The sequence below is a fragment of the Malaclemys terrapin genome, chromosome 1, assembly GCF_027887155.1.
Source record: "Malaclemys terrapin pileata isolate rMalTer1 chromosome 1, rMalTer1.hap1, whole genome shotgun sequence".
NCBI classification, from domain to species: domain Eukaryota; kingdom Metazoa; phylum Chordata; order Testudines; family Emydidae; genus Malaclemys; species Malaclemys terrapin.
Genome location: NC_071505.1, coordinates 16,641,093 through 16,667,843, shown reverse-complemented (window position 1 = coordinate 16,667,843; position 26,751 = coordinate 16,641,093). Strand labels below are relative to the sequence as shown.

Here is a 26,751-nt window from a genome sequence, read left to right as displayed (position 1 = left end):
ATTTAGCACACCTCTGCCCTGATTGTCTAACTAGCTGCTACCCTCCACCCCAGAAGTGGCCACATTTCAGTGCTGAAGGGCCTCCTTGTTTTGTATGCTGAGCGTGATCCATTGTCCACTGAAATCAAAAGGAGCTTTGGCATTGTTTCCAAAAAAGGCTTGGGCCCATAGGTTGTTTAGAGCTTTAGTATCCCCAGATGAACTGCACTATATGCATATAAGACAGTACTTAGTTTGTCTTGCCTCTATTTTATTTATTCTGAAGGCCATCTGTATGGTTTCTTCTGTACTCAGTCCATGGTGTTTCATTTGCCTAAAGATTTAATTCATCTTGTATATTAGTGTTTTGGAAGGACAGGGCTATACCAGGGTTAATTATGTAACACTGTCACTGATGCAGCTGCCTGGATAGTAAAACTAATTGTCAGATTACAGGGAGGTGGAGGTCAGTTTAGCCAATCTCATCTTTATTTATGCTCTCCAACATCGCTCTCTCCTACTCCAAAAGTCCCTGGAATTAAGGCACACCATTAATATTGTTTTCCTGTGGCAATTTCTCTCATGTTTTCAGCTCTGATAAAGCAACCACCATTCTTTCATTGCCCACTTCCAAAGCATGTTCACCTTTGTGACACAGTCTTGAGTGATGAGAATTGAGAAATCAGTTTTGCAACATTAATTCTGCCTTCCATCCACAGCTTTTATGGCCCTTCCGCTATTCTGTTTGGCATGATTCTTTTTAATAGCATGAAGCTTTCACTAGATTGCCTAGGGAGGTTGTGGAATCTCCATCTCTGGAGATATTTAAGAGTAGGTTAGATAAATGTCTATCAGGGATGGTCTAGACAGTATTTGGTCCTGCCATGCGGGCAGGGGACTGGACTCGATGACCTCTCGAGGTCCCTTCCAGTCCTAGAATCTATGAATCTATGAATCTATGGATCTTTCTAACAAAAGAACAGGGGGCACAAATTCCTGGAGGATACAGGAGCTATTTTCTCCTGCACTTTTGAGTCCAAGGAGAATGTGGTTACAATGACTCCGAATATTAACTTTTCGTAACAAAGGTCCAGATCATCCCTGTCTTGAGGAAATGTTCTGGAGGAGGAAATCTACACAAGGGTCTCCTCACTGAGATCTGACTCTGTTGTCCCCAAAAGGGCAAGGTTTGCCTCTCCCTGTGGAAAAGGCCACTGGGCTGGTCTCCAAACCTGGCAGAATCCCAGAGATTCTAGACTGGCCCTCCCCAGCTCCTGCAGCATTGCTCAAGGACTCTCCAGGCTGCAGCTGCCCCTGGGATCCTGTGAGGGCAAGCTGTATTATCTTCTGAATAAACCATGTAGGACTAGAAGTAGGACATTGTGCATTTCTCCTAATACCTGCTCCAGTCATGACCACTCTTTCCCTGGCCAACCCAATCTTCACCCCCTCCATCGGCATGGAGGCTGAGCAGAGGGGTCTCTGCAGGGCTCATGGTGCACTGTAGGGGCAGTGTTGCAAAGATGGGTAAGCCCCCTTTCCATGCAGAATGGGGATGATCCATGTGCACTTCCCTGTGTGGATTCAGGGGGAACAGTGGGCTGTTTCTAAATGTTATTGAAAAAAATAGTTGTGATTAATTTGAACAAGAGTGTTGTCAAGTTTAAAATGAACAACAGTATTGCCAGTGTTAGGCCTAAAACTTCTGGAAGTTTTATAGAGCAAGCTTTGCAAAATTAAGCTGCAACTTGTGGTCAAAAGACTCCTGCAACCAGACAACGTTTTATGCTGACTCCTATATGGTAAAATAGGTCATGCCCACGGGTACGGCTTATTAAGGCCACCTTTGAAACTTGTGGTTAAGAGACGCTGCAGCCAAAGAACTGATTCCTATGTGGTTTTTGATGGGCTAGGCCTTCAGGCATAGGTTATCAAAATAATCTTACCCACAATCAAGACAATAGCCCATTTAGAGGTAAGTTATGTCCTTGTAACCTAAAAAATTAAAGCACCAATTGGCTATTAGAAAAACCACCGTCGAGACAATGGGCTATATGGAAATAAGTTATCTCCTTGTGCATAACTTATAAAACTAAAACAACAATTGGCTACAAAAAAATAAGTAAGCCTAAATTATACACCCAAAGCGACAACGCTAACCACATTACAGATTTGGCCTAACCTGATTGGTTGACCTGCTTCAAAACACGGGGGAAAGATGAGATTAAATGTGTAGAGCCTCAGGTGGGCGTGTGTGTGTGTCTTAGTCTAAGACAGTGGTTCCCAAACTTTAACAACCTGTGAACCCCTTTCACTAAAATGTCAAGTCTCGCGAACCCCCTCCTAAAAATGAATATTTCCAGGGATTTTCTCCTTTACCTGAGTATAAATTTTAAGAGCAGTGATCTTGGAAATATAAAATTTGTTTTTATGACATGCTTATTACACACTATTTATTATTTATCATTACAGTATTTTTATTACATTATGAAAATGGCAACACTCTTCCAAAATCTCACTTTCGTAGCTTGTATCACTTTGATTAAGCCTGTTATAAGACAAGGCTCCTATGTTTCATCAAGAAGTATCAGATGTGAAACAAGCTTAAAGGTATTTAAGAAGCCAACTTAAAGAGTTCCTCCTACACAAGCATTCAGGTCTTGAGCAGTCCAGGCAAACAACGCACGTTACAACAAAGCTTAAACTTGTTCTTCATAATAATTTTAAAAACAATGCTAGCTGCCTATTTAATTTTAAAAACAGCAAAAAACTATCCACTTCCCTTTCCATTTCTTATAAGGAGTCTTGAAGTTTAAATCTCCTCAGTGTGATAGATATGCTTGCTTTGATCTGCTTAGTTCTTGGAAGTCCAGGGGCTCCGGGCTGCTGAGACAACTCTGTCCGCCATTAGGGAATTTTTTCCTGAGAATCCCCTGTAACATTTTGCGAACCCCCAGGGGTTCCCAAAGCCTGTCTTGAGGAATAATCAGTAGTTTTAATTTCTTTATACGGACACCACTTAACCTCATTACATCTGTGTTGGGTGGTGGGAAGTAGTGATCACCCAGAGCCCCATTTGGACCCTGATGTGTGTCCCCTTCTTCCTATATCTCCACAATAGTATTATCTTTTGAAATTCACAGCTCAATCCTTGTCAGCATCTGCAATTAGGAACTAAAATGACAGGTTTCAGAGCGATAGCCGTGTTAGTCTGTACCAGCAAAAAGAACAAGGAGTACTTGTGGCACCTTAGAGACTAACAAATGTAGCCCACGAAAGCTTATGCTCAAATACATTTGTTAGTCTCTAAGGTGCCACAAGTACTCCTCGTTCTTTTAGGAACTAAGAGTGGCTTGAATTGCCACCTGAGGGAGCCACTGATATTGTCAGAGTGAAAATGAGGTGAAATTGAAAGGAAAAGCAGCAAAAATATTTCAGATTCTATTTTAACCCCCTTTCTAATCTAATGAAAGGCCCCTTCTCTCACTTACTTCTCTTATCCCCTGTAACTTACCTTGAGTGCCTTCTACGTGTTAAAAAATGTTTGAAAAATATAAAGAATTTGCACACAAAACTTTTGAGTTAAATGGACTTAAATGTTAAAATAGGCACAGAATGGCCTACAGCTCCAAAAAAAGAACAGGAGTACTTGTGGCACCTTAGAGACTAACAAATTTATTAGAGCATAAGCTTTCGTGGACTACAGCCCACTTCTTCGGATGCATATCCAAGACATTCACTTATCACGTCAATAAGTTCATGAAATAGGAATGCTTCTTTTAAACATTTTGCTGTCAATAGTTGATAACACCAACTAGAGATCAAACGTATAGGACTAGATCATCACATGGTGGAAACTGGCATCGCTCAGCCAACATACACCAGCTGATATCCTGACCTGTAATCTTTAATTGTCTTTATGATGATACTGTAACAGATAGCGGCCTCCTACATAGAGGCCCCAAGGCCATCAGTGGGGATTTAACCTGAGAACTTCAGCACAAAAGTCCCAACCTTTCATCATCAGAACTAAAGGAAAATTCCTTTAGTTGTTATAGTTGCTAGAGCCAGCCACAAGAGGGAGACAAGAGCATACTTACTAAGTCAGTGTTTCTCAAACTGGGGTCGCTGCTTGTGTAGGGGAAAGCCCCTGGCGGGCCGGGCCGGTTTGTTTACCTGCCCTATCCACAGTCCGGCCAATCACGGCTCCCCTGGCCGCGGTCTGCTGCTCTGGGCCAATGGGAGCTGCTGGACGCGACACGGGCCGAGGGACGTGCTGGCCGCCGCTTCCAGCAGCTCCCATTGGCCTGCAGTGGTGAACCGCGGCCAGTGGGAGCCGCGATCGACCGGACCTGCGGACGGGGCAGGTAAACGAACCGGCCCGGCCCTCCAGGGGCTTACCCTACACAAGCGGCGACCCCAGTTTGAGAAACATTGTACTAAGTTAAGGTATTACAGTATATTAACCTACTTTTTCTTTCTGGTGATTTTGATCATGTAGACTGTTTTGTAGCGGTGTTTAAATAAGCAACTTCCTATTACTTATTTTATTTTTCCCAACTTGCATGTTTCTGAATGTACTGAGATCAACTGGAAGAGTTAAATTAAAAAAGGTGAAGTGTTCAGAACAGTGGACAATTTTGTTTGTATAATTGTGCCTCTCCTTCAGGTTTTCAGATAGCATGGGTTTGGTGGGGACTGTCTTTCTGATAGAATCTCTCAATTTTATATGATCTTTTTCACTGTATTTCAGAAATCTTCCTCCTTCTTCCTCTTCATCCCCCAGAAACCTTATTTGGAAAAGCTATAGGCATTGATGTAAAAAGATCTAAGCAAATTGCATTTTTGTTTTCAGTATAATATATCTTCATAGAGGGTTGTCAATCTTTTTACAGGCTCTCAGGAAATTTTCCCTCCTTAGCCTGTCATAAATTTGTGGCTAATTTTAGCAGAATCCAGAGAGGAATTGAACTCCATCAGAAGCAGAGAAATCACCTCAACCTGCTCCTTCATTTTGGAGGAAAACTTTTAACAAGGGGTTTCCCAGGAGGTCAGCTGCAAAGTTAAACCCCCAATTATGAAGCATGATCTTTCCATATCAGAAAAAGCAATTTCACCAGTTATGTCCTAGACAACAACCAAAAGTGAACCATGAAAACTTCTTTGTCCCTTATTGGCACTAATGTGCGTGTCAATTGGCTGGCAGAACTGAAGTTTCTTGGATTATGGCTCTTCAGGCCCATGTTGCCCCAGCAATTGTTCCCTAGTTTGGTGAGAGGATCACTCACTTAAGATCTGTCTGGCCCCAATAATATGCACACATTGAGGAAAAAAGGGTAAATATTTCAAAAGCACCTCAGTGACTTTGGAGCCTAATGGCTTCAATGGAAGTTGGGAGCCTAAATACCTTTGGGAATCCCATCCTTAGGCACCTACCTCTCATTGAAAGTTAATGGCTCTTAAGTGCCTGAAATCTGGATTCCTCACTCCAGTCTCTTCCCCTTCCCTGGCTCAGACAGCCTACAAGCACTCACCCTTCCCTCTGGTGGTTAGATGCTATTATCCACTAAGTTTCAAATATATTGCTGTTATGACAAATATCAGTAAGTGAAAAGCAGGTTTTCTCTGGTCATTAAAATCTTATTTACACTGGGAAAGCTATTACCCTGTAGGGATTACATACAAATTTACCACATGAAAAATTGCTTCTCTCCTTGTTTCCACTACAGTATCAGACAGAGGATAACACGAAAGCTAAGCTTTTCAAAAATGGTCGTCTAAAGGTAGGCCCCATAATCTATATTTAGGCACCTAAATAAGTGACCTGATTTTCAGAAGTGCTGATTTCAATGGGAGCTGCTGGGTATGCAGTCATATATTAGAGAAATAGGTCCATGTCATGGAGGGTGGACAGGCAGCAGAGCTGAATTGTAAACTCCTCAGAGCAGGAACTGTGTTTTTATATGTGTTTGTACAAAAACTAACAACAGAGCCCCATTCCTGACTGAGGTCTTTTGAGCGCTACTGTATTATAAATGCTAAATAATAATGATAATAATAAACAGTCTGATTAAGTCCTAAACTAGTAATAGCAACTATGGTGTAATTAAATTTAACATCCTTGTAAGGGGGAAAATACCAAAGAAATCCACCACAGTAGCATTTAACTGCAAAAAGGGGAACTACCCAAAAATGATGAAGCTAGTTAAATGGAAATTAAAAGGAACAGTCAGAAGAGTGAAATGCCTGCAAGGCGCATTGAAGCTTTATTAAAAACACCACAACAGAGGCACAAACAATATGAATACCCCAAATTAAAAAAAAAAAAAAAAAAAAAGAGTAAGAGGACCAGAAAAAATTCCACCGGGGCTAAACAACAGAGTAAAAGAGGTGGATAGAGACAAAAAGTTATCCCTTAAAAATTGGGAGTTAAATCCTACAGAGGAAAATAGAAAGGAACATAAACTCTGGCAAGTCAAGTGTAAAAGTATAATTAGGCAGGCCAAAAAAGAATTAAAAAAGCAACTGCCAAAACACAGAAAAATGTGCTGTTAATTTAATTTAATTTCTGCAGAAAAGGACCTAGGGGTTACAGTGGATGAGAAGCTGGATATGAGTCAGTGTGCCCTTGTTGCCAAGAAGGCTAACGGCATTTTGGGTTGTATAAGTAGGGGCATTGCCAGCAGATCGAGGGATGTGATCATTCCCCTCTATTCGACATTGGTGAGGCCTCATCTGGAGTACTGTGTCCAGTTTTGTGCCCCACACTACAAGAAGGATGTGGAAAAATTGGAAAGAGTCCAGCGGAGGGCAACAAAAATGATTAGGGGGCTGGAGCACATGACTTATGAGGAGAGGCTGAGGGAACTGGGATTGTTTAGTCTGCAGAAGAGAAGAATGAGGGGGGATTTGATAGCTGCTTTCCACTACCTGAAAGCGGGTTCCAAAGAGGATGGATCTAGACTGTTCTCAGTGGTAGCAGATGACAGAACAAGGAGCAATGGTCTCAAGTTGCAGTGGGGGAGATTTAGGTTGGATATTAGGAAAAACTTTTTCACTAGGAGGGTGGTGAAGCACTGGAATGGGTTACCTAGGGAAGTGGTGGAATCTCCTTCCATAGAGGTTTTTAAGGTCAGGCTTGACAAAACCCTGGCTAGGATGATTTAGTTGGGAATTGGTCCTGCTTTGAGCAGGGGGTTGGACTAGATGACCTCCTGAGGTCCCTTCCAACCCTGATATTCTATGATTCTATAAATTTTTGTAAGTCCATCAGAAGCGGGGAGCGTGCCAAACAATCACTGGGGCCACTGGATGATCGAGGTGCCAAAGGAGCACTCAAGGAAGACAAGGCTGTTGCAGAGAATTCTTTGCACCAGTCTTCACTGCAGAAGTGAGGCAGATTCCCACACCTGAGCCATTCTTTTAGATGACAAATCTGAGGAAGTGTCCCAGATTCGGTTGTCAGTAGAGGAGGTTTTAGAACAAATTGATAAATTTAATAGTAATAAGTCACCAGTATCAGATGGGATTCACCCAAGAGTTCTGAAGGAACTCAAATATGAAATTGCAGAACTACTAACTGTGGTGTGTAATCTATCGCTTAAAACAGTCTCTGTACCAACTGACTGGGGGATAGTAGGCTGATTTCTTAAAAAGGCTCCAGAGGCAATCTTGGCAATTACAGGCTGGTGAACCTAACTTCAATACCAGGCAAATTGGTTGAAACTACAGTAAACAGAATTACCAGACACATCGATGAGCACGTGTTGAGGAAGAGTTAACATGGCTTTGGGAAATCATGCCTCACCAATCTATTTGAATTCTTTGAGGGAGTCAAGAAACATGTGGACAAGTGTGATCCAGGAGATATAGTGTACTTGGACTTTCAGAAAGCCTTTGACCAGGTTCCTCACCAAAGGCTCTTAAGCAAAATAAGGAGCCACAGGATGAGACAAAAGGTCCTCTCATGGATCAATAATTGGTTAAAATTTAGGAAACAAAGGGTAGCAATAAACAGTTTTCACAGTGAAGAGAGGTAAATAGCAGCCCCCTCAAGGATCTGTACTGGGACTAGTTCTGTTCAACATATTCATAAATGAACTAGAAAAAGGGGTAAACAGTGAGGTGGCAAAGCTTGCAAAATTACTCAGGGTAGTTAAGTCCAAAGCTGACTGTGAAGAGTTACAAAGGCATCTCACAAAACTGTGTGACTGGGCAACAAAATGGCAGATGAAATTCAATGCTGATAAATGCAATGTAATGCACATTGAAAAAATATAATCCCACTATCCAGACAAAATGATGGGGTCTAAGTTAGCTGTCATCACTCAAGAAAGATCTTGGAGTCACTGTGGATCGTTCTCTGAAAACATTTGCTCAATGTGCAGTGCCAGTCAAAAAAGCTAACAGAATGTTAGGAACCATTAAGAAAGGGATAGATGATAACACAGAAAATATCATGTCACTATATAAATCTATGGTACGCTCACACCTTGAATAGCGTGTGCAGTTCTGGTCACTCCGTCTCAAAAGAGAGATATTAAAACTGGAAAAAGTACAGAGAAGGGCAACAAAAATGATTAGGGGTATAGAACAACCTCCACGAAGAGAGATTGAAAAGAATGGGCCTGTTCAGCTGGGAAAAGAGACAACTAGGGAGGATATGACGAGGTCTATAAAATCATGAATGGCGTGGAGAAAGTGAATTGGGAAGCATTATTTACCCCTTGACAAAACAGATGAACCCGGGGTCACACAATGAAATTAATAGGCAGCTGTTTAACTAACATAAGGAAATACTTCTTCACACAATGCACAGTCAACCTGTAGAACTCGTTGTCAGGGGATGCTGTAAAGGCCAAAAGTATAAATGGTTCACAAAAGAACTAGGTAAGTTCATGGAGGATAGGTCCATTAGTGGCTATTAGCCAAGATAATCAGGGATGCAACCTCATGCTCTGTGTGTCCCTAATCACGTGGTACTGGATGAAGGGGATGGATCATGTGACCAGTTGCCCTGTTCTGTTTGTTCACTCATTCTGAAGCATCTGGCACCAGCCACTGTCAGAAGACAGCATACTGGGCTAGATGGATCATTGGTCTGACTCAGTATGACCATTTTAGTATTCTTAACTGCAGCACTAATTGCAATCAGAAATGGTCAATGGCATAATTTACTTCTCTCTCCCAGCTTGAATTATTTCCCTCTAATGTCACAGTCTCATTCAACTGCTTAAAGCAGCGGTTCTCAACCCGGGGTCCTCAGGTGGCCCAATTAGCACACAGCTGTGGCCCAGCTGTGCTTTAAAAAAATTCAAAATTTGCCGCTCTGGTCTGAAAGGGGAGACAGTGTCTGGCAGCCTGCTGGAGTGCCCTTGCCAGCAGGGTGCGGTAGAATGGGTCTCTGGGCAGGTTTGTGGGGGAGAGGGGTGCTCTGAGCAGTGAGGGGGTGGGGGGCACTGGAAACTAGGGGTTTGTGGGGGTGCTGTAGCACATCCCAGGTTTTAGGCTGCCCAGCCCCGCATGGCCCCATGCAGCGGGGTCCGGTGTCTGGCCCCGTACCCAGGGCTCCACTCCTGGCCCCATGACTCTGTGGAGGGGTCTCTGGGCAGGGGCCGCTAGGCAGAGGGGACTGTGGGGAGTTTTGGGGGGGGCACGCTATGGTTCTCAACCTGCGGCCCACAATGATAAATAGGTTGAGAACCACTGGCTTAAAGCATAGCTCAGCAGTGATGCTAGCCTCTCAAAATTCAACAGAACAAAATCAATGGAAGCCAACAGTATGTTATTTTCCCATACTACTCGTCAGCTATGATTAGGGATTTCTATCCAATACCATTTCTTTTTTCCAAAAGGGTTAACAGTAAATTTAAGACTCCATGGGCCCAATTCTAATCTAATTTACACCAGTATAATCCAGCAGGACTCCAGTGAAATCACTAGATACACTGATGCAAACAAGACCAGAATTTGGCCCTATGATTTATGAACACATCATTACAGAAAATGAAGATTACACTAAATAGGAACAAATTTTTATACATAGAAGTCATAAATCCCCACCTTCGTTTATTAAAAGTCTTTAGTTTCACAAACAAAACTAATACTGTTCATTATATATAAAAGACAAAATAGAGAATAGAAGCATACATATAATGCATTAAAAAAGGAGGGGGAAAAAACACACATTGAAATCCATTAGAGTTCACAATTCATATAATATAGGCTTGATGTTTAGGTATAGTCAAAAAAGGGTCTACATAAAAGCAGCATTTTCTTATTCAACAGATGTGTTCTCTATATGTACTCCAAATCCAATATTCTTACTTCTCTGACAACAAGACATGCTGTGTTTTCAATGGGGAGCTCTGTTTAAAAACTGATGGCATTATATGGTCGCAAAATAAGTTTTTACTCCTTTTTACTGTTGGTAGTACTGCAGAGCAATACAGTTCTAGGCATGGGATTCTGTTCTGTTCACATCACCAGAGTTCTTAATTGGGCAATAATTATAGAATCTTTACTTTTTGGTGACTAGAGTGGTACTAAATAATAATGCTTATCTGTCATGCAGATAAGGAAATTGAGGCACAGGGAAGTTAAGCCGCTCGACCACACTGAGTCTATAGCAGAGCAGGGAACAGAAGCCAAGGGTGAAATCCTAGATCAATTAAGACAATAGCACAACACATTTTAACTTCAGTGGGGCCAGGATTTCACTCCAAGGTTCTTGAGTCTCAGCTCTATGCTCAATCTAATGGATCACAACTTTACCTGTAACATAACTCACTTGAGTTAGGTGATAATGTGGGGACGAGAAAGAACCCAGCCTGATTGCCAGATCCCAGGTTGAGCTTGCAGTCCATGTGGGTTTGGGAGTCCAGCTTTTGCCTTATAAACTGAATACATTTGATATGGACTAAATTCGAGATGGACCTCACAATGCCATTTTGACAGTTATTTTTGCAGATAGAATCCAGAGGATTATATCAAAAGGATTAACAGAAGATAAGGAGCTACAGTAAATAGTACTAAAGATTGGAATGTTATTTAATTTACATCAATTAATGTAACGCACATGTGCTAGAGTTTAATAGCTTTCATTGCACAGACACCAAACGAAGCAAAACAGCTGCAAAAGAATAAAATGGACTACTATAGACCACTGCAGTTAGAATTCTGAGGTCTGAGCACCTCACCAGCAAGTTGAGCAACCCTGGAATCTGTAGTTTCATTCATTTATGTGATCTTCAAAAGGATACAGCATTGTCAAAAATGTGATATTTTTAATCCCCTAGTACATTGCCCTTAAGTTTTCAGGCTAAAGGACAGACACCTCTGCTCCTCTATTTCTAATACCACACCACAGAGCACAACTCTCTCTCTTCTATTCAAAACTGTGGTGTTTAGGTCTGGAAAAATATTAATCCATTTACTCTTTAGCTGCTACCAATATAATCCCATCTCTTTCTGTCACTAAAACCAGAATTATAATTGACATACTTCCAGAAAGATATTAGATTTCACTTGACACCTTGCTGCCCAATATTCCCTTCACCCCACCATGTGTTTAACTCTTCATAATCCTCTTTAGTTTTTGCTGTCCAACGTCCTGTATCATTGGCTAATTTTACCAATTCACTAAATACTTTCTCCTTTAAATCATTAATACTTATATTAAAAAAACCCACGGACCCATGGGATACTTCACTATTTACTCCTCTTTGCTAAGAGAGAAAGTTATTTGTTACGACCGTTTCCCGTGACTTAACTAGTTTTTAATCCATAGCATGGTTTTGGCCCCTACTCCCAGGTCATTCGATTTCCTTTAACAAACATTAATCCTGGGTCTGACATCGACTCACTCATGATATTGTGGTTGTCACTTAATCTTTCTGCCTCCATTTTCCCATCTGTAAACTGATGATAATAACATTTACCTGTCTCCCAAGGTTGTGGTTAGAATTAGTTAGCTACTGTCAGTAAAGTACATTAAAGATGTAATGCACTAAATAATAATTAGCACTTCTAATTATATGGACCTCATCAAAAGCTCAGTGAAAATCTGGTGCTGAACATACATTATTACTCCCCCCGCCCCAAAATGTTCAGCTATATTTAAAAACAGGACAAATTAGTTCAGAAACCTTGTTTAATTCCTTACATTTTATAAACTCAAATAGATTAAAGCAACATACTTACAACAAACAAAAACAAAACAGTGTAGTTGGGATTAACAAAATTAATATGCATAAACTTTCACTTTATGGACTTCTTTGTCTTCACATTCTCTTTGCTTGTTGTAATAATAGAAAGTATTGTCCCTTCTCTGAAGTTTCTTCACAAATCCTGTTTCTGGCCAACGATCCACCTGCAAACGGAATGAAAAGAATATACGCTCATCTTCTGAACAGGCTGCCACTCAGAGGAAATATCCATGTAGAACACATCACAGGAAATGAGATATCTTTATATGGATTGTATTTTGGTGAATAAATTGGTTTGTAGCTGATTGGTGCTTTATGATTAAATCGCTTAACTCTAATAAAGATTAAAAAATATAAAACATCAGAAACTAGTTTCTAGTCAAAGTTCTGTATGGTATAAAAACACACAAACAAAAACCCAGCAACACTTCACTATGTCAGAAGAGAGTAAGAATGATCCAAAGGGCATGTGATGGAAGACATAGCACTTGAATAATCTAAAACTGGACTGGACAAAGCTGTTAGAAAATATGGTGTAGAGAACAGGAACAACCATTGTCTGGTGCAATGGAGGGTATTAGACTTAACAGTAGGGTTACCATACGTCCGGATTTTCCCGGACATGTCCGGCTTTTGGGGGCTCAAATCCCCGTCCGGGGGGAAATCCCCAAAAGCCGGACATGTCCGGGAAAATCGGGAGGGAGGGAGGGCTCGGCCGGGGCCTCTTTGGCCGGGGCCGGTGCGGGGCCGGGCCGGGGTCGCGGGGCCGGGGGCATGGTGCCGGGCCGGGCGCGCGGTGCCGGGCCGGGCTGGGCGCGGGACCGGGCGGGGAGCAGGGGGCGCGGTGCCGGGAGCCGGTCCGGGCCCGCGGGGCCGGGCCGCCGTGGGGTGCGCTGGGCCGCGGAGCCGGTCCGGGGTCGCGCCGGGCCGCGGGGCCGGGCCGCTGGGGGTTGCGCCGGGCCGGGCCGCTGGGGGGTCCGCGGGGCCGCGCCGGGCCGCGGAGCCGGTCCGGGGCCGGGGGGGTGCGCCGGGCCGCGGGGGTGCGCTGAGCCGGGGGGCCGGTCCGGGAGCCGGTCCGGGGCCGCGGGGGTGCGCCGGGCCGCGGAGGTGCGCCGGGCCGGGCCAGGCTGCCGGCCGGCAGTGCTGGGCGGGCCGGGGGTGGTGGGCCGGGGCCGGCACCCCAGGGCCCGAGGCGACCCAGGCTGGAGCCGCCGGGGGGGCCAGCTTGGGCCGCACCTCCTCCCCCCACCCCCACCCCTTTACCTGCTTCAGGCTTCCAGCGAATTAAATGTTCGCGGGAAGCAGGGGAGGGGGCGGAGACTTTGGGGAGGGGGCGGAGTTGGGGCGGGGGGCGTGGGCGGGGCTGGGGGCGGGGCCGGGGCCCCGTGGAGTGTCCTCCATTTGGAGGCACAAAATATGGTAACCCTACTTAACAGGTCTTTTCCTCTCTAATGTCTATGACTCCCCTTGATTAGCCAATGGATGCCTTCCTTTTACAGTATAAACAAGAGTCAGTCATTCAAAAATCCGAATGGCTGAAAGATTCCACTTGTTATGGAAGAATTATGTACAAGTAAAAGTTTCTTCGGCACCTTTCTAACCATGAAAAATAGACACATCATTAGTTTCATCATTATTTTCAAAGAAACAAATGAGCCATATGTAAAATCAGGAAAATTAGTGTCAATCGACCCAATCCTGAAGGTGCCGAGCACCATCATCCATAGCTTTCAATTCAGTACTTCACAAGATATTTATTACATTGTAAAAAGTGCAGACATTCAATCCTTTTAATTAATAAGCTTTTGGAAGCTCCCATGGTGTTAGGTAAGCACCTGCAGCACGAACAGCAGGAGTGTTTCCTATTGTCTTGAATCCCAAATATTAATTTCTCACTTCTGATCAGCAGGTATGGATATCAAACCAGATTGTATTTGAATTATAGCTCATAAATGGTAGTTTTATTACTCAGCCTAGTACTTCAATGTACAGATCTGCTGGCTGCTTGGGCTATTTCTCTAAAGGGAAGTACCATATAATATTCCTTGTATCTCCGCTCTTAGATCTTGTTGCCTCCATAATATAGCAAAAATGAGCCATATTTCAAAATGTGATCAGTTACAATATAGCTTATGCTAATTCCACGGAAATTTGATATAAACAAAACTCCACATAGTTTTTAAGTTGGAAATTATTTTGTTGGGAGTGTCCCTCTGCCAATGGAATCATAGTTTGCTTTGTGCCTTGTACTCTGTAGCAGTCTTGACTTTTATCTTATACAATTGATTAACTAGAGGGATCCTACCATTCTCATTAAAAGATCTACCTGGACTGCTGTGTAAGCACTTATACTACACTCTTCACCACAGTTTCTGAGCCCAATACAAAAGAACGAACTGCATGTTCCTTTACACCTCTATTTTCAGTAGGTTATAATTCAGCCATGAATTTTTTAAAAATTCAGTTCAGCAGTAACTTTTCAAAGATCACTTTGCATAGTTACAATAATTTATGTAGGTAAAAGAAGCAGTAGCTCACCAATTTCAAAGGCTTGAATGTGCATATACTGATTTAAAACATGAAATGTGGTGAGAGACTGGACACCAATATAGTTGAATCTGTTTCTGGTATTTTGAAAATACTTCGAACAGTTGATTTTTAAATAATGGAAGGTGGTAACAAGACATCAGTAGCACCAAAAGTTTTCTTTAATGCAAACTGTATATTTCAAAATAATTACATAGTATATCTGAATAGATTTTTAAAGGGGATTTTGAGGAACTGAATGATTTAGGAGATTAATAATGAAATATAGAGCCTATCACCTATAGGTTTGCTAGTTTGAATCCAGAGTAGCTTCGTAGCTGTCTGACATCAGGTGACTAACCAGTAGCTTAGGACATATGCAACGACATTTTCAATGGGTACAAGATAGAGTTCTTGATGGTCTCAGTAGAGAACTGTCTGCATTACAACCACCTCCACCATACCTGGCATCAACTTTCCCGACTGTTGACATTTTCAGCAGAGAAACCAAGTACTGCATGTACAAGGAGTTTGATCCAACTCCTACACAATTTAATTGTAAACCTGCCACTAATTTCAAGAATGCTGGATTGAGCCCATGGATATTGAACAACCTTCTCATCCTTAAAAAGGGGGCATACTACATTAGGGGGTGTACCCATTGGCAGAGTAGTGGGTGGAAGCTGCCCGTGAGCTGCCCATGCCATATCTTTCACCAGCATTAAATTCTTTTTTTAATGAAAAAAATCTTCATTATGTAATAAAAGCTCTGAAATGTTTACATATGTAACTGATGAAGAGGCAGCACACTGCAGGCTTGCTAGAGTTTCAGTGTCAAGTAAAATAAATGTATTTGAAAATCAGTTATTCTGCACTTCTAAAACTGCCTAAAGAACTAAAATTGAATTTGATTAAAAACAAAAGCAAATGAAAGGAAATATACGGTGTGCCTCCATTTTTACTTCACTATTTAATAGGGAATAGAGAATTAAAATGCATAGCCTCTGCACAGTTATAAATCTTACCATATCAACTTGCTTCACTTGTTTATATTCAATTTCATCCCTGTATCCAGCTTGCTGAAATCTGTATAGATTCTCTATCTCATCTGACCATTTTTTGGCACGACTTATAGATTTTGGTTTGATGTCAGCGCTAGCCATGGCTCCAGGAACTCCACCAGATATTTTGCTGAAACTAGGTTTTAAAAATGATACATATAAAAACTGGAGCAAGCCATATTGTTGAAGTTCTACATAAAATGGGTAGAACAAAATTGGTAAACATAGTAAACAAGTTATAGTTAGTCAAAAATACAAAAAACAAACAAAACAAAACAAAAACACCTCAAAACCCCAAAGTAAAAACTAACATGTTAAAAATGTCCAGAATCACACTGAATACATGATGTTCTCTGGAGTAAATCCATATCACCTGTATTTCAGTTTCCAGATGTGTAAACTATTATAATGCCATTTTTCAGGGTATGCTCAAATTACTGATGACAGTGCTCTTTGGAATTCACATGGCTGAACTGATCCCAGAGCTAACTCCACTGAAGTCAACAGAGCTGCTCAAGTGATGAATTTGACCTAAGTTTCCAAATCTAGACCAATTTCAATATGTAACAGGAACCAGTTTTCTCTTCTAGTTCACCTCTTATTTCACTGTATTAATTTTTTGAGTATAGCTTTGTGACACTGAGCCAGAAAGAGTTAAGTGACTAGCAGGCTAAATGACCCAAATTCAACCTTTAAAGACATATTAGAAAAGTATATAAATGGTAATTAAGGCCATTCCTTATAAATAGCTAACAAAGGCATGATAGAGCTTTGAAATGTAGACTTGCATCGTTAGAGAATTAGAAGAAGATACTGCTCATATTTGTCTGTTTACCTATAGCTTGTTAGATGTTAACAATGTAACCAGAAGGTTCCTGTCTGTTACTATATTTTATTGATTCAAAGATCAATGATTCAGAGGGAATATTAACATTTAGATGAAACTTGAGTGTAATAATAACATTGTCAATATTTCTCTTTGAGGTTTGTAGTAAACTGTATGTCTTAATGGATAATTACCTTATGCTGATGAATGTAACTAATTACCTGTGTATACATAGGAAACAGGAGTTTTTACTTCAGAACCACAATGCTTCACCCAAGGAATACCTGCTGTTAAGAGGCTATCAATAACCTGCCAGAGATCTATAAAAGAACTCTAAGGCCCTGATCCTGTTATTTCAGATCTGCTTAAGCTTGGTTCGGGGAAGCTTGAGTCGCAAAACTGAGGTCTCCAGCTCTAGTCTGGATTACCCTGCTAATTCTCATGGAAAAATTTGAACAAACTCTATATATGAACTGCTATTTGGACTATAACCTGATGAATTGATTCTGAAAAGAACTTTTTGCAACTCAGCAGCTCATCATCTCTACTATGAAACTGACCTAAGAACTTTATTCATATCTGTATGTATAATGATCTTGTAACCACAATACTCTCTCTCTTTTCTTTTTTAAAAAAGTCTTTTAGTTGATAAGAATTGGCTGTAAGCGTGTATTTGGGTAAGATCTGAAGTATTCATTGACCTGATGGGTAATGTGTCCGATACCTTGGGATTAGTAGAACTTTATATATATATATTGAACAAGATTTTCAGTAATCCTCCTCATATTTGACTTGGCTGTCTGGGTGGAGGTCCAAGTCTGGATTGCTTTAAGGGAACTGTATTCTTGGCTTCTGGGTAACCAGTAAGGTATTGTAGAAGATGTTTTGTTGCTGGCTTGGTGAATCTAATTATTAGAATAACAACCAGTTTTGGTTATCATCTGCCCCATTCTTTGTAGTTTGCCCTGATTGAGTAATCTCAGTGTGGCCCCACCATGCACCAACGATCACAATCTTATTCTGCTAATAGAGAGCACTTTTCATTTACACAGGAAGAAAAATACGTCAGACACTACAACATCTGATGGATTTCATTGGTCAATGGGCCAAATTCTTTTCACAGTAACTTAGTGTCACCAAGCTGCAGCTGCATAATTAGGAAGACTTTGCTATATTTCCAAGAATCTAAGTCTTCATTTAAGAAAGTTTCTAAACTTGATGCTGATGAGGATAAAAATCCTGTTGGGTCATGTGCTCCCATGGCTTATAGGCTGAAAAGAATAGCAAATGACTACAAAACCTTCCTCAAAATCCTACACACAACTGAAACCCCTTATTCAGTATGTGGTTCAATTCAGAAGTCAGTCCCCTCGAACAACTACAGAAGAGACAATAGGAGTTATTGCTTGCATGGCAGCAGTTATTTGGGAGTAGCTGAAATCTGCATTTGCATCTGGCATAAATACTTACAGTATTTGCAGAGAAAGACAAACAAGGAAACATCAGCAAACAAGGAAAAGGGGCATTATTTCAGTTTGCATGGGGTTTAGTGAAGATCTGTACATAAGTATACAGATATCCTAGCCCTTTTCTAAAGATGCTGCCATATATGTGGTAGTTCAGCACTCCACAATTATTAGCTCTCTTTAAATACCAATTGTCATAATTACAAAGTGTTTTCTCCTCGCACTATGGGATGCAACAATACAAATTAACCTGCTCAGCTGAGTCTTGGAGCCATTTCTCCTTATTGCACTTTTTTACTACAAAGGGAAACATGACCCAGTGTGAATTAATAAGCACTTTGGAATCCTTATGGAAGAAAGATGTATAAATTGTAAGCTATAATATAGAACTGTTATACTGCTGACCAACTGAGCCTGCAGACAGACCTACTGAAGCAATGCTAGCAAATTAAGTATAGGATTGGATCTTAATGAGGTATTAACACTAAAGATCTATTATGACCACTTACATGTCACTAGGATTAACCATTTCTTGGCGGAATGATATACCAGGCTCTTTTAGCAAATGCACTTGTCCAATGCACATACATGGCACATTCTAACTATCTATTAATTCAAGAAGACTTTCCATAAAAGCCCCTGTGAAAACACAGGCAAAACATACACATAAAGGCCCAGACAATAGAAGTTTGGAGCCTAAATACCTTTGAGGCTCTGGGCCAAAGTGCCAAGTCAGTGCATGCAAGTAAAAAACAAATATTACAATTTTCAAGATGGTTTGTCAAACCTTTTATCTAAGTCTAATAGGTAAATCACTTATACTGATGTGCAGTTCAGACAGCCCAGAGTGATCAGTCAAAAAGCTCAATTTGCCAGCAGACACCACAGGGTTACCATATGTATCACTCTTCTAATTTAGGGGGAAATTGTGCAATTTCACATCCCACTATGTGGTACTGGGAAATACTCTACAGTGATTGCCATTACAGAGACATCAATGAATAAATTCTGTAAGTGGTGGAATCCTGTATCTTCTTGGGTTATGTATAGTAGTCGAACACAAACATCCTAGAATAGATGTGTGCACAACCTGAGGCAGATTACTACTCCTGATTTCCTGTGTTTTAAAAATGTTCTGCTGGTTCCCACTTTCACCAAGTCTGTTATGTAACCACACCTCTCCTCCTAATTTCCCCCCCCTGCTCTCCCACATATTTCCTTAAAATTCAGAAAGGAAAAGAAAAGGGCAAGTCTACCGTGGCACAAATCTGTGCCTAAAGGTCAGCACAGTTTGGAAACCAGCCTACCTATCCTCTGAACCTTCTAAGTTTGTCTTATGTTTGAACATATTTATGGCAGCAATACCCAAAGTAGGAGTCAGGCAGTAATGAGTAGAAGTACCAGCAGACAGGTCAGACCATTTCAATCCAGTGGGGCTCTACTGGCAAAGGAGTTGCCAAGGGGTGAGAGAGAGACAAGATATAATCTACCCAGGATAGGAGTGAGGTTTTTACTCACGAAAGCTTATGCCCAAATAAATCTGTTAGTCTTTAAGGTGCCACCAGACTCCATGTTGTTTTTGTAGATACAGACTAACACGGCTACCCCCGGATACTTGACACATTGTGTTTGACTCAGTTATTAATTATATGAATTCTGGTAGTGCCTAAAGGTCCCAAATAGGGTTGAAGCTCTATTGTACTGGTCACTGTACACACAGAGAAGATTATGGCTATTAGCCAAGATGGTCAGACATACAACCCCATGCTCAGGGTGACCTTACACCTGTAACTGCCAGAAGTCAGGAGGGAAAGGTAGGGGTGGATCTCCCCAAAATTGCCCTGTTCGGTACACTTCCCCTGAAGCTCTGGTACTGGCCACTGTCGGAGACAGGACAATAGGATAGATGGGCCTTATTGGTCTGACCCACTAAGGCGGTTCTCATGAGCCCTGCCCTGAAGAGCTTACAGTCTAAAAGACAAGATGGACAAAGAGATATAAACAAACAACAACAAAAAATACAAGGCAACAAAAATACAGTGCAATTCTTTCTCGTCCCACCCCCCGCATAACAACCCCTGTCCCTGCCAACCCTCCCAGTCTTGCCAACCCCAAACATGCAGAATCCATGAGTCAGGCCCCACCAAAATCATGAGAGTTGCTTGAAAATCCGAAGATTTTAAAGAATTCTAATTGTTTTCTTATCATTTGCCTTCTGCAGCCTGAGCTGCGAGGAGGGACACATGGGTCATGTTTTTAAGCTTTTCTTGGAAACCACCAGCCCCCAAAATTGTATTTTTTAAATGAAAGACGAGACTCTCCCCTAAACCCATAAGCACAGGGGCGGAAGCTTTAAGGAAAAATCTCCCCTTAATCCCAGGCCTCCAGGAGCTGTGGCTTTAAGGAACCCCCCCCCCCCGTCACAGGCCTCCAGGAGCTGTGGCTTTAAGGAACCCCCCCCCCCCCGTCACAGGCCTCCAGGAGCTGTGGCTTTAAGGAACCCCCCCCCCGTCACAGGCCTCCAGGAGCTGTGGCTTTAAGGAACCCCCCCCGTCACAGGACTCCAGGAGCCGGGGCTTTTTAAAGGCACCCCAAGGCCACGCTGCTCCCCTGAGCCGGGAGGGGGCGTTCAGCAGCCCCCTGCTCCCCTCAGGGCTTCCGGGGCTGGGCGGGCTCCGCCTGTGGCGAGGGTCGGGACGGGGGCGCCGCGCGGCCACTCACCAACGGTCTCGCCGGGTCGCTCCCGCCCTCGGGACGGGCGCCGCCTCTTCGGGTCGTCCGGCGGCGGTTGTGCGGGTGCCTAGCAACCGCCGGCGCTCGAGCCAGGCCGAGAGAAGCCTTCCCGGGGACCCTGGGCCAACCGGCAGCGGACCCCGGGAGCGGGGCCAGCACTACGAGCTGCGCGCGCGCGGCCGGGCAGCGCAGCACTTTGGAAGAGGAATAAGGACTGTAACGGGTGCAGCTGGGTATGTGCTGTCAGACCCGTGCGATATTACACAGCTCAGGCGGCTGGGGACCATCCTCAGCGTGCGCCCACTGCGAGCAGCCGGAGCTGAAATGGGAAGATCAGGCTTCTGCATAGAGCTTGCACGTGTGCATCCCAGAGCCCTGTAGTAAATGTACCCCTGTAAAGGAAGCAAGTGTTACTGGCCTTTTCAGCGGCGGAGCCGGAGGAAGAGAGATTATAACCAACATTTTCAAAAGCAGCAAAGAGTCCTGTGACACCTTATAGACTAACAGACGTAGTGGAGCATGAGCTTTCGCGGGTAATACCCACTTCTTCGGATGCATGTGTCCGAAGAAGTGGGTATTCACCCACGAAAATTCATGCTCTACTATGTCTGTTAGTCTATAAGGTGCCACAGGACTCTTTGCTGCTTTTACAGAGCCAGACTAACATGGCTACCCCTTCGATTTTCAAAAGGGGCAGCTCCGTTTTGAAGTGTTGGGTTGCAGATATTTAGGTCTTCAATTGGGCAGGTCACTTTTGAAAATGGGAGTAAGTGACTTGACCAAGGTTACACAATGAGCCAAAGGTAGAGTTGGGAAAAGAATCCATGTTGTCTGACTTCCTGTCCCCTGCATTAATCCTCCCCTAACAGATATAAAACTAGATATACCTCCCTGGTGATGACATCAGCATAAATAGCTAACAGATTAGTGCTTGGCAATAATTACATTTCCCCTCCTCACTCTGAAGAGGGCACTGAACCTGCTGTGAACAGAGACAAAAGTCCAGATCCTCAAAGGTATTTAGGAGCCTAACTCATAGGAGTTGGTCTGGGCCAAAGTACTAAAAACAATGCACAGCACTTTTGAGAATTCAATAGTTTGCTCCTCACCCACAAAATAAATGAATGTCATAATAACAAAAACTAATGGACATTGTTGGAGCAAAACAATTACTAATATAACTTACTTATATTTCACAATTACTGAATTAATTATAACTCCTCACAACCAATTACTAATGGACTAACTATAATTATTCATGATAGGCATTTACAAAGCAACAAACACTGCACTAAGGCAGGGAATGAATTCCTAATGCAGTAATTATCCATACTCAATATTATCCAGTTACCAAGAGTCATTGTTAATGATGTAAAATATCAGAGGGGTAGCTGTGTTAGTTTGTATCCACAAAAACAACAAGGAGTCTGGTGGCACCTTAATGACTAACAGATTCATTTGGGCATAAGCTTTCGTGGGTTAAAAAACCCATTGTTTTTTTAATCCATGAAAGTTTATGCCTAAATAAATCTGTTAGTCTTTAAAATGCCACTGGACTCCTTCTTGTTTTTATTAATGATGTAGATGCTAATGGTATCAGTTACTAATTACCTAAATTTCTTATTGCTAAATCATTGCGCTCAGGAGTGAGCAGGCTGGAGTACACGGCCACGCCCTTCTCCCCATGCTGCAGGGCCCTTTAGTCCTCGGGTTCACACGGACAGAGCAGTAGCTCCAAACCTCACAGCAAGAGCCGGAGTAGAAAAGTCGTTTCTGTTACTGGCCCTTTAAGAAAAGGCCCCGCCCCGGCCCTTTCCTCGTGGGCGGACGGGTTGCAAAGGCGGCTCTGTGATTGGTTTGGGCCGCAGCCAATGGGGCAGGCGGGGATGGTGGACGGATGGAGGCCGAGAAGTAGGGCTGCGCCATGAGCAGCTTCGGAGGCCGGATGCGGGAGTATCCGTGGGTGTCCATAGACCGCTTCGACCGGGAGAACCTGCGGGCCCGGGCCTACTTCCTGTCCCACTGCCACAAGGGTGAGGCGCGAGAGGTCCCGCCGGCCCCGCGCGCCAGCCGCTTCGCTGGTGCTGCGCATCGCCCTCCCCCCTCCCCGGGAGACCCTCCCCCGCGCCTGGCGCCTGCCGCTGCCCTCCCCAGCTCCGCGCGGTTGCTGTCCTCCCCGTCGGGTGACCAGATAGTAAGTGTGAAAAATCGGGACGGGGTGGGGGGTAATGGGCACCTATATAAGAAAAAGCCCCAAATTTTGGGCCTGTCCCTATAAAATCGGGACATCTGGTCACCCTACCTCCCGGAGACCCTGTCTTCCTCTCCTCCCCCGGCTCTGAGCTTCAGCTTTTCCCTTCTGCTCCCTCTCCCTCCCATCCCGGAATCATTCCTCACCCCCTCCACTTCCCCCTCTTCAGTTCAGAGCTGTTGATCCTCACACCCCAAAAATCCCTTCCCTGTGTGGGGCTGCTTGCCACCCTCCCCCCTCACTTCCCCTTGGCCTCCCTGTGTGGGGCTGCTTGCCACCCTCCCTCCTCCCCCTTGGCCTCCCTGTGTGGGGCTGTTGGGCCCCGCCAGGGCCGTCCGTAGGATTTATGGGGTGCTACGCAGTATTATTAAATTGGTGCCCTAATGCTCCACTGAAGGTGGTCCCCAGCCAGCCCCACTGACCCCAGTGTGTCGCAGGGGCATAACCCCTGCCCGTGGACCCCCCCAGAACCCTCTGCCCCATTACTAACCCACATTGAGCTTCCTACGCAGGCAGTGGCTCAAGGCAGGCTTCCTGCTGTCACGTGAGAGCTGCATCTTGCCAGAGCCCACAGCCCTCCTGCAGCCCCTAGTCACTCCTGGCTTACCACTAGCATTTTGACAGGAAGTATCAAGCAGTAATAACAATAATACAAGTGTGTGTGTGTGCATGCACATGACAGAATGTGTGTTGGGGAGTGAGAGACTGTGTGAGAGACGATCTGTACTGGGGGACTGTGACTTGTGAGAGGCAAAGTGTATGTGGGTTTGAGAGCCAGTCTGTGTGAGAAGACAGTGTGTATGTGTTAAGGAAGTGTGAGACCATGAGCGCACTGTCACTTTAAGTCTCCCCTCCCCCCGCTTGCCCTGTCTTTCTCCCCCCCAACCCCTCTCATGTGGAAGTTTTGGTCTTCCTGTCCTGCCCTGGCCCCCGCCAGAGACTGAGTGCGCAGGCAGGCAGGGTCCCGGGCAGCAGTGGGCCAGGCCACTGCACCGCTCTGGGCTCCTGGGGGCTGGGGCCCTCAGCCATCTAAGCAAGTGAGGGAGGAGTTGAGGGAGCCCACAGGCCCAGCCTGGGGAAGGGGCTAGAGATGAGGAGTCCAGCTTTGGCCAACAAGGGGAATGGTGCCCCAAATTTTTGGGTGCCCTATGCAGCTGCGTATGCCTAACGACGGCTCTGGTCCCCGCCCCGTTCCTCCACTTCCCCATTGCCTCTGTGTGTGGAGCTGTACCACTTTGATCCAAAGTTTGCCCCAAGTTCTCCCTACCTCAGAGCTGTGCTACAGCCCCCCTTTCCCATCATGTCCTTTCTAGGCATGTTACGCTGCGCACCACCCCAGCTAGACTAATTTGAAGGGTGTGTTATTGATAACCAAGTGATACAGCTAATACAAAGGTAGAGGTAAAATGTAACCATGTGTATCAGGAATGGAAAATTGAAAATCAGTTTCCCTTTAGAATGCAGCAGGACATAGTGCTATGGTTTTATTTTTTTAAAGAAACAATCATACTTTTTTTCATGCCATGCACGAGAGCAACGTGTCATTGTATCTAAGAGGACATTCAGGCTGAATGCTGTATCGTAACCATAGATTTTCTGCACCTAATTGGAGAGTCACTCTTTTTTTGATTTTTAATTTCAAGGGGTGGAAATGTCTCTCCTTCCTTTGTGTAGCACAAACTCCTGTAATGATGTACACTACATACTCCTGAGGGCATTCTGTGCCAAAAAACAAACAAAAATTCTGCACACAATGTTTTAAATTCTCCAAAATTCTTCACGTTTCATTTGTCAAATAAATGAAAAGGCTTTAGCATTGCAATGGGGAGCACAGGCCACTGGCTGCACAAAGGTGGGAGATCACCCTGCAGCCTCCCCGTCCCCAGGACACGGATTCAGTGGTGAGGCTGCACCCAACCGTGACACAGCACAAGGCCTGGGCCTGCCCCAGAAACACCCCGGGGCGCTGCCTCTCTGTGCCAGGCGCACCAGGTGTGGGGCAGGCAGACTCAACCAGGCAGGATCCAAGTGTGGAGGGGCTCAATGTGTGGTGATCCAGGTGTGGGGTGAGAGGATTCTGTGTGGGACAGTCTGGGTGCAGGCAGCTCAGTGGGGGGTATAGGTGGGGACCTGGATGTACAGAGGCTCGTTGCGGGGGTTCCAGGTGCAGGGGCAATGGGATTCTGCAGGGGCTTCTAGGTGAAGGTGGTTGGGGCTCAGCAGAGGGGTCTGGGTGTGTGGGTCTAAGTGGGGGGGGCTGGGGCAGTGGAGCTTGATGGGGTGCAGGTCAGGGTGCAGCTAGTTGGGGATGAGTAGCCTGGGGTTCTGGGTGTTAGGGCACAGGGTGGTGTAGGGGTGGGGCATCAGGGTGGGGATTTGAGTGCAGGGAGCGCAGTGGGTGTTGGTCTGGGTGCAGGGGTGGGGGTCTGGAGGCAGGGAGTTTGGGTGAAGGGGGTTTCCAGATCCAAGGGTTGAGGTTCACTGGGGTGGGGTTTGGGTATGGAGAACTAGGGGAGTTTTGGATGTACTGGGTGAGGCTTGGCAGGGGTGTCTGGGTATGGGAGGTCCAGATGCATGTGGGTTGGGTGGATGGGGGAGCAGCTCCCCATACAGTGAACCCTCCCCCCACAGCTGAGGAGTGATGGGGGCAGGAAGTAGGGGACGATTCTGAGCTTCCTGCAGCTGGGTGAGGTTTCTGGGAATGTGTCTGACACAACCTCAGCCACTTCTTGCAGGGAAAAGGAAGTCCTGTCCTCTTCTGCCTCCAGCTCAGCAGGGACTAGCAGCTGATCCTGGCTCAAGGTAGGAGCCACTGGCTAGGGTGTCTCCAGCCCCACGGTGACTTACCTGTCCGCCGGCTGCTCTGGGTGCCTGAAACGATGTATTTGCATGACTGCTCTTACAGCTTCCCTGTCAGAAAGTCATTTTTCTGTGGGTAAGCAAACAAATCTGCGGGGGCTTGAATTCTGCGCATGTGCAGTGATGCAGAATACTGATCCAGACTAGTGTTTATAAATCCATCCCCCTTATCATTGTTTCTGTCTGTCATGTTTATTTTGGGGCTTCAAACTTATGTGGGACTGTTGGGGAGAATAAGCTTTTGTAGAATCATGCAAAGAACTTGCAACTGGCTCAGGGGTTTGCCTTCATGGAGCTCATTGTAGGATCAGAGCCTGAGATGGTTAGCTTTTCACAGGACAGGAATCATAGTTTCTTATTTTACTGTATAGCACTATGCTATAAATAATAAATCTACCTGTGATTTTTTTTCTATTACTCTTAAATATAAAAGCTGTGATGTATGGTAACTTTTCATAACAACTTTATTTTTTTTAACTTTATATCTTACTGTTAGATCACATGAAAGGGCTGAGAGCGCCTTCCTTGAAAAGAAGACTGGAGTGCAGGTAATGGTTTTCACTCAAGTAATATCATTGGAACTTGTCCCTGAAGTGCTGGGGAAATTCAAGTCTACCCACTTTGTTTTTCTCAGAAAACTTTTCTTGAAAGTTCACTGGGACCTGGCGACAAATCCACTGCTGTGATTTTTTTCCCCCTAGCACTTGCTCTTGCAATATGATACTTTCCCTTTGTTTCTCTGCCAAAGCCTACCCCCACCCTGCGGTACCTAAAACAGCTGTGTTCCTACTTCTCTGATCAAAGTGTGCAAAATTTCAAATACTACACATACTATGTTATAATT

The 26,751-nt window shown here is 44.2% G+C and overlaps 2 protein-coding genes across 5 annotated transcripts in view; one reads left to right on the top strand and one right to left on the bottom strand.

The window, feature by feature from the left end:
• Positions 1–10,030: 10,030 nt before the first annotated feature.
• On the bottom strand, positions 10,031–23,620 carry MEIG1 (meiosis/spermiogenesis associated 1). Of its 4 annotated transcripts, none has more exons than XM_054016950.1 (3): positions 23,539–23,620; positions 15,737–15,908; positions 10,031–12,349 (listed from the first exon to the last, which is right to left on the bottom strand). In XM_054016950.1, the coding sequence occupies exons 2-3, from the start codon at positions 15,872–15,874 to the stop codon at positions 12,221–12,223; spliced, it is 267 nt and encodes an 88-aa protein (XP_053872925.1). In that variant the 5' UTR covers positions 15,875–15,908; positions 23,539–23,620; the 3' UTR covers positions 10,031–12,220. The 4 variants fall into 4 exon arrangements, with proteins under 4 accessions (XP_053872925.1, XP_053872934.1, XP_053872916.1 ...); XM_054016959.1 differs by lacking the exon at positions 23,539–23,620 and adding an exon at positions 23,100–23,139; XM_054016941.1 differs by lacking the exon at positions 23,539–23,620 and adding an exon at positions 22,409–22,537.
• DCLRE1C (DNA cross-link repair 1C) overlaps positions 22,650–26,751 on the top strand; it is a 22,391-nt gene continuing 18,289 nt past the window's right edge. Inside the window, exons 1-2 of the mRNA XM_054016927.1 lie at positions 22,650–22,830; positions 26,404–26,455. Coding sequence (XP_053872902.1) covers positions 22,722–22,830; positions 26,404–26,455 — 161 coding nt within the window. The 5' untranslated portion in view covers positions 22,650–22,721. The remainder of the gene's footprint in view (positions 22,831–26,403; positions 26,456–26,751) is intronic.

Excerpts from the sequence above, each read along its gene's own strand:
- MEIG1 (XM_054016950.1), bottom strand. The coding sequence starts at position 15,874 with ATGGCTAGCGCTGACATCAAACCAAAATCTATAAGTCGTGCCAAAAAA. Across the intron at positions 12,350-15,736 it reads AAGTGAAGCAAGTTGATATG|GTGGATCGTTGGCCAGAAAC; the intron begins GTAAGATTTATA and ends TTCCGTTTGCAG.